The sequence below is a fragment of the Portunus trituberculatus genome, chromosome 7, assembly GCF_017591435.1.
Source record: "Portunus trituberculatus isolate SZX2019 chromosome 7, ASM1759143v1, whole genome shotgun sequence".
Taxonomy (NCBI): Eukaryota; Metazoa; Arthropoda; class Malacostraca; order Decapoda; family Portunidae; genus Portunus; species Portunus trituberculatus.
Genome location: NC_059261.1, coordinates 5,729,373 through 5,736,543, shown reverse-complemented (window position 1 = coordinate 5,736,543; position 7,171 = coordinate 5,729,373). Strand labels below are relative to the sequence as shown.

At 56.8% G+C, this 7,171-nt stretch overlaps 1 protein-coding gene across 3 annotated transcripts in view; it reads left to right on the top strand.

Moving 5' to 3' along the window:
- LOC123519887 (hornerin-like) overlaps positions 1–6,455 on the top strand; it is a 39,995-nt gene extending 33,540 nt beyond the window's left edge. For all 3 annotated transcript variants that reach the window (XM_045281532.1, XM_045281526.1, XM_045281543.1), the window contains exon 3: positions 1,799–6,455. In XM_045281532.1, coding sequence (XP_045137467.1) covers positions 1,799–5,859 — 4,061 coding nt within the window. In that variant the 3' untranslated portion in view covers positions 5,860–6,455. The remainder of the gene's footprint in view (positions 1–1,798) is intronic.
- Positions 6,456–7,171: the final 716 nt, after the last annotated feature.

Genomic DNA, 7,171 nt, shown 5'->3' with positions numbered 1-7,171 from the left:
TTAATCAACCATTTACAACAACACCTCGCCGTAATGGCCTCAGTTAGCACCGTTCGCATTCAGAAAGGCTTTGTTTCCGCCCTCACTGTTTTCCAAGGCCACAGAGATAGACTAGCGGGTTTCCTTATCCTCTTCAGTACAATGACGCATTTTTGTATTCATTCTGCTGACTGTTTACTGATTTTATACAGTTTCAGAAAGTCATGTATGGGATTAGAATAGTGAAGACTGTGGCCATTAATCTTCCGACACACGTAGATCCTTTGCAGTGTCAATAAAAGTGTTCACTCGTACTAAAAAAGAGAAGGTAAAAATGCATTCCAGTATTGAAGGGGTTAAGAGTGTTTCTCCAGTTAATAATGCAGAAATGTTGTCAATCTGCCTCGAAAACCGCAAAAACTTGCTTAAAACGCTTTATTCTTTCACCACACTTGTTTTCCAAAGGTCACAGAAACGATCAGCAGGTTTTTCAAGAGTGTTTCTCCAATTAATAGTGTAGAAATGTCACTCTGCCTCTTGAGCTGCAAAAACTTCTTAAAAACGCTCTTCTGCCACCACGACTGTTTCTCAAGGCCACAGAGATGACTAGGCAGGTTATCAAGAGTGTTTCTCCAGTTAATAGTGTAGAAATGTCACTCTGCCTCTTGAACCGTAAAAAAAACATCTTACAAAACTCGTGTCAATTTAAATAAAGCATTTTGAAATAGTGAAGGTGAAGCAGAGAAGCGTTTGAGAATACGGAACACGTGCTTCAAACTACAGAGTGCTTCACAAACTAAAGAACCCCCTCCTCATAGGAAAGACGAGGCTGCAGGGTGCTTCAGAAACTTTAAACTCCATCTTTTCCCTCCAAAGGTCGTGTAAGTTATAAGCGGAGACATGATATAAGGTTACAGGGTGTTTCAGAAGTTAATAGGGTGATGGAGAAGCTTACAGGGTGGCTCAGAAGTTAAAACGACCACCAGAGAGCTTTATATATCCCTGAAAAGATAAGACAAAAGAAAATAAAGAAATGTTACTTGGATTCAGATTAAAAAAAAGGATTTATTTGAGAGAGAGAGAGAGAGAGAGAGAGAGAGAGAGAGTACACTATATCGAAGGTGTGGCTTGATGAAAATTGAGAGAGAGAGAGAGAGAGAGAGAGAGAGAGAGAGAGAGAGAGAGAGAGAGAGAGAGAGAGAGAGAGAGAGAGAGAGAGAGAGAGAGACTGACTTTATAACACGACTATCTTTCATAATCATAGGTCAGAGAGAGAGAGAGAGAGAGACTGACTTTATAACACGACTATCTTTCATAATCATAGGCCAGAGAGAGAGAGAGAGAGAGAGAGAGAGAGAGAGAGAGAGAGAGAGTAGTTAGGATACGCCGAAACGAAAGATTAACTGGTGCTGTTATTGAGAGATGGAGAGGTATAGGCGGAGCTTGATTAGGCCTAAGCTGGCAATCAGGAGGCCTAGGCAGGACGTGCATAGGCTGAACAAGGACACTTATAAGCCTACTTTGGGTCTGTATAGGCACACACTGCATTTGTGTAGGCTGGGAGGAACATTGAGTTAACCCGTCTTCATGGATAAATGTAAACACGATTGTACTTGTTTGTTGTGTTTGTTTGTTTTGTGTGTTTGTTTTTTTGTTTGTTTATGTATCCGCTCTATCTCTCTGTTTACTAATTTTGTTGTATTTGTTTATCTATATACATGTCTTTTTATTTGTTTGTTAATTTGTAGTGAAGATGTTCATGTGTGTGTGTGTGCGTGTGTTTGTGTTTGTGTGTTCTGACGGCGTGTTCCTCCGGCAGGTGATCTCGCCAGCAACGGCAGCGTGAGCCAGTGGTCCGTGGGTGGCGTGGGCGAGCAGTACCCGCAGGGCTACTTCCCCCAGTACCAGTACCCTCAGCAGGCAGTGTACCCTGACCAGTCCTTCTACCACCACCACCAGGTGTACCAGCAGTCCTACTACTTCCAGCCACACCACCAACAACACCACCTACACCAACATCACCACCACCACCACCACCACCAGCAGTACTCAGGCCAGGTTGCACACGGTGGCGGGCAGCAGGTGCAGCAGTCTTCTCTAGGCCCTGAGCAGCAGCAGGCACATCAGCATCAGGCACAGCAGCAGCAGGCACATCAGCAGCAGGATCAAGCACAGCAGCAGCAGCAGCAGCATCAGCAGCAGGGTGCCGAGGGCGGGCAGTGCTGGGAGTGCAGCGCGGTTCTCCAGGATGCGGCACTCCTGCGTAATCACGTGGCACTGTTTCACCCCTACGCACAAGTCTTCAGCTGCAGTCTGTGCCCGCATGTGTTCCCCAGCCACACCCAGCTTGCCCACCACTACACCGCCTCCCACTTGGTAGGCGAGCTCGTCAGCTCCCCGGAGGGCAGCAGCAGCCAGCGCCAGGCCGCGCCAGACGTCAAGGGCGAGACCGAGGCGCCGCCTCACCTCAAGCCCAAGAAGACCCCCGCCAGGAAGCGGCCTAAGGCGCGGCCCGGCCCCGCGGCGGGCAGCGAGGCGCCGCGGCAGGGTGCGGAGGGTGAGCGGTGCTGCGTGCCGTGCCTAGTGAGCAGCTTCCCCAGCCAGGCGGAGTTCGAGGCGCACCACGTGAGCCACGTGCGCGAGCGGAGTGTGCGCGTGCGCCTGAAGCCTCTCACTCGCTACCAGCTGAGGAAGGCCAAGGTCAAGGTGGAGTCAAGGAAGAAGAACTCGTCACTCAAGCTGAAGCTCAAAATATCCAAAGTGGGTCGTGGCCGAGGTCGTAAGCGCAGGGAGGTCAAAATCCTGAGTGAAGAGGGCATGAGTGACACCCCAAACAGTTTTCAGGACCAAGAAGGACTGGAAGCTGAGCCCCAGGAGGAGTCGGAGGGCAGGGAGGAGGGCGGCGCGGCGGCGGCGGCGGCGACGGCGGCGGAGTGGGAAGAGAGTGGCGGAGACAGCGAGGAGCAGGAGGCCAGCAGGTCCTCTGCTGAGCCCCAGGAGTCAGAGGAGCGGCTGGAGCAAGACTCACTGCCCGGGCATGACGAGCTGGGGGTGGTCAAGGAGCAGGACGGACAGCAGGAGGACCTCCACTACCCGCAACAGGAACAGGACTACCACCAGCAGGAGCAGGACTACCAGCAGGAAGACCAGGAATACCAGCAGCAGCAGCAGGAGCAGGAGCAGGAACAGGAACAGGAACAGGAGCAGGAGCAGGAGCAGGATTACCAGCAGAATTACCCGCAGGACCTCTCCGAGCACAGTGAGCCGCCGGAGCAGGACAAGGAGGAAGAAGGGTACCGGGAGGGCGGTGAGGGCGGCGAGCAGAGTGACGGCAGCAACAGCGGCTTCAACCCTGAGTTTGGCGAGCAGGAGCTGCAGTACGGCGAGGCGGAGGGCGGCGACGCTCAGCAGGCCTATCAGCCGCAGTTTGAGTCCTACCCCACCGCTAGCTGGTTCACCGATTACGAGTCTGGACCGCGGATAGCTGCGGCCATGGCGGGCGCCACGGCGACCGAGAATGCCAGCGACGGGGGAGCCTGGGCCGGGGGGGCGGAGGGCGCCGCAAACCCCTCGTACAGTGGCGGCTCCTCCCCCCAGGACAAGGGTTCCTCCGGGGGCCCGGTGAACGGTGGCACCAGCGAGGGTGACGGCGAGGACGGGCTGTTCAGTCAGGCGGTGTTGGGCCAGGAGTCCCCGGAGAAGAGCGACCGCCAGGGCAGCTTCGAGCAGCTGTGCCTCAACGATTCCTTCAGCGGCCAGGGCGAGGGCGAGGGCGACGAGGACCCACAGCAGCAGCAGCAGCAGCAGCAGCAGGACCAGCTGTCCTCGTCCCACGAGCAGCAGCAGCAGGGCGCGGGCGTGGCCAGTGACCTGCTGTCAGAGCTGGAGTACTTGAACAACAGCGGGCAGGCCCAGGGCGACCTGCAGCCTGGCTCGCAGCCCGGCTCACAGTCAGGCCAGATAGATGGCTCCCCTCACAGCGGCGGCCCCTCCCCTCACAGCGGCGGCCCCTCGCCACACAGCGCTGGTCCCGGCACGCCCTCTCACCTCAGCTCCAGAGGCTCAAACTCCGGCACGCCCACCTCCTCAGGCGGCCACCCCACACCCCCGCCCTCAGACACGTCCTTCAGGGCCCTGGCCACCAGCCCCATCACCAGCCCCACCCAGCAGCCCACCTCCCCCTCCCTGCACAAGGGCGCCACTCCCCCTGTCACCTCCCCCCTGCAGCAGATCCACTCCCCGCAGCAGGCTGGAGAGCAGCAGCAGCAGCAGCAGCAGCAACAGCAGCAGGCGGGATCCGTGCCGCGCCTCACCATCGCCAACAACCTGATGGCGTCCACCACCAGCGCCATCAGCTCCCACCTATTGGCCTCCACCACCACCACCAGCCAGGCCGGCGTGGGCATGATGGGCCGTTACGGGCAGCAATGGTCCCAGGCGGCGGGCTACACCGGCGCGGCGGGCTACCCAGGCCTGCCCGGCACCACCATCGCCAGCACCAACATGCCAGGCCCGCTGCGTGCCCCTCTGCCCCCCAACGTGGGCATGCAGTACCGCCCCAGCCCGCCCCCGCGTGTGCGGGGCAGACCACCCCTTATCGGGCACGTGGGACGTCCCCCACTCCACCAAGCAGCCCATCTGCAGCCCACCCGAGGCCCAGGCCGACCCCCGGCCTCCTCCATCTTGCCACCGCCCCTAATGCCAGCCCCAGGGGGTCGGGGAGGCATGATGCCGCCTCTGCAACGCATGCACCAGCCCATGTACCCCGGCCAGCGCCCCGCCGCCCCGCAGCAGCAGAGTGCCGCGGGTAAGAGACAGATGTTGGGCGCGGCGGGGCATTCGCCCAGCAAGACGGCGCGGCGCGAGGATATAAACGTGCCCTCGCGCCAGAAGGACAACGAGTGTCAGATCATCGCCGTGGCCAACAGGAGCGACGGTCTGCCCGTCATCTCCAACGTGCAGGGAGGCTCCGCTGCCCCTGCCCCACAGCGCGGCTCCGGCTCCGGCTCCGTGCCCGCCACCACCGAGTCAACCATCAACCTCAGCGACTCCATCACGCTCAGTGTCCGCGCCTCGGCGGGTGGCAAGGACGGCGGTGGGAGGGGGGAGCGCGGCGGCCCCGAGGCGGGAGCCGTGGCCAACCTGCTGGCCTCGAGGGGCATCACCGTCACCCCAGCTGCTGGTGAGCGGCAGGATGGCGGCAGTGGGCGTGACGACCGGCGGCTGCCCACGGCCCAAGAGCTGAACTTGTCCTCCGCCATCTCGGTGCACCCGCCCACGCAGCGGGAGCGCGAGGGCAGCGGCCGCGAGAGGGACAGGGATGGGTTTGCGGTGCCCCAGGCGCCACCCACGCGGAGCAGCGTGTCCAACAGCAACGTGGAGCGGCCGCCGCGGCCCCCTACCGTGGATCTGACGCAGGACGTGCCCGCCTCGGGGGCGCAGGGCACCAGGCACAAATGTCACCAGTGTGACCGCAGCTTCCCCACGGCCAGCCTGCTGGCGGACCATAGTCGCGTGCACCAGCAGCAGCAGCAGTCCAGGATGCCCTTCAAGTGCCACCTGTGCACAGCGGGCTTCTCCACGCAGAAGGGGCAGCAACACCACTACCAGCAGTTCCACCAGCTGCACCTGTCTGCCGGGGACGTGGCCATCCCGCTGGTGGACTTGCGCAGCCCCGTCAACGTGCAGCGCATGGCGGCGCTCGGCATCCGCTCCTTCCTACCGCTCACTAACTTGCAGAACCGCGGCGCCGGAGGCGTGGTGGGCGTGCCCATCCTCACCTTGGAGAACCTGCGCAACGGACACATGACGCTGCAGCAGTGGGGCGTCAGCGACGTGCTGTCCCTCGGCCCTGCCAAGACCCTTAACATGCCGCGGTAATCACGGCCGCCGCGGCACCACGCATGGGGGGCGGGAGCGGGGCCGGGGGCAGGGCATTAGGGCGCGCGCCCCAGAAGGTACAAAGCGGCGTGTACTGGAGACTCACCGTCTGTATACGAAGGCGTCCTGGCGCGGAGCAAGGCGCGAGGCGAGGCGAGGCGGAGCTTTGGTTCACCTTATCGTGCTGAGTTAGTTCTCAGTCTTGTTTGCATTATTGTGAAAACGGACGACACACCTTATATTTATTTCCTAGAGTACGCCACGCTACCATAATTACATGTTGTGTTAATGCAGACAGTACAGTATTGTGAGTACTTTGAAGTAAGGACAGTGCTAGTAACGGACACACACACCCGGAAAACACATTCCTTTCAACAAACAAACTAAATGGCAGTAAGGAAACTTTTTGCCGCCACCAGAACATGAAGGTGCTCTGAGCAGAGCAGAAAGACGGACGGACGGACGGACAGTGTTGTTCTTTTAGTTGTGTCATTTCACGGATTTTCACGGAATACTTTGATTTTGTAAACTAATGTACAAATATTTGTATATAGTTTTATATATTTTCTATAAATGTGAAATAAATTAGAATCTGATACAATATTTTCAACACCACGCAGACTGGGGCTGGCTTAGGGGGAAGGAGGAGGGGAGGGAGGGACGGGGTGATAGACTAGCCAGTATGGGGAAGAGGAAGTGGCGTGAATTATGTAACCAGTAGACGCCTGTTTGAATCCTGAATGTGAGGAGAAACAGATGGTCGTGCAAGTAGGCAAGTAGACAGTGTGTGCGTGTGTGGTTGTGTGGTGCTGAGTGGAGGCAGGTTAAGAACACAAAAGATTGGGGAAAAGGATTGTAAAGACCACGAGTGAGGAAAATGAACTTAAATTGGCATGCTCTACCCACAGTGCAACACCTCGTAGTACCTTCCCTCTATGATAACCTACTGTGCCTAGTTCTTTGACGTAAACACCATAAGAAATAGATAAATAGATAGATGCTTATTGACCACAGTTTTAACCCCTTCAGTACCATGACGCGTTTCCATATTCATTCTGCTTACTATTTTGTGATTTTATACAGCTTCAGAAACTTGTATGAGGGGATTAGAATAGTGAAGACTGACCATTAATCTTCTGACCTCCATAGGCCCTTACTGATGCCAATAAAATGGTCTAATGGTACACAAATCTCAAGATAGAAATGCGTCTCAGTATTGAAGAGGTTAACAGTGAATCAAAAACAAACACATCACACATCACAAAACTCATTCAAATTCCCCACAACACAACACACTCGCATCACAAAACAC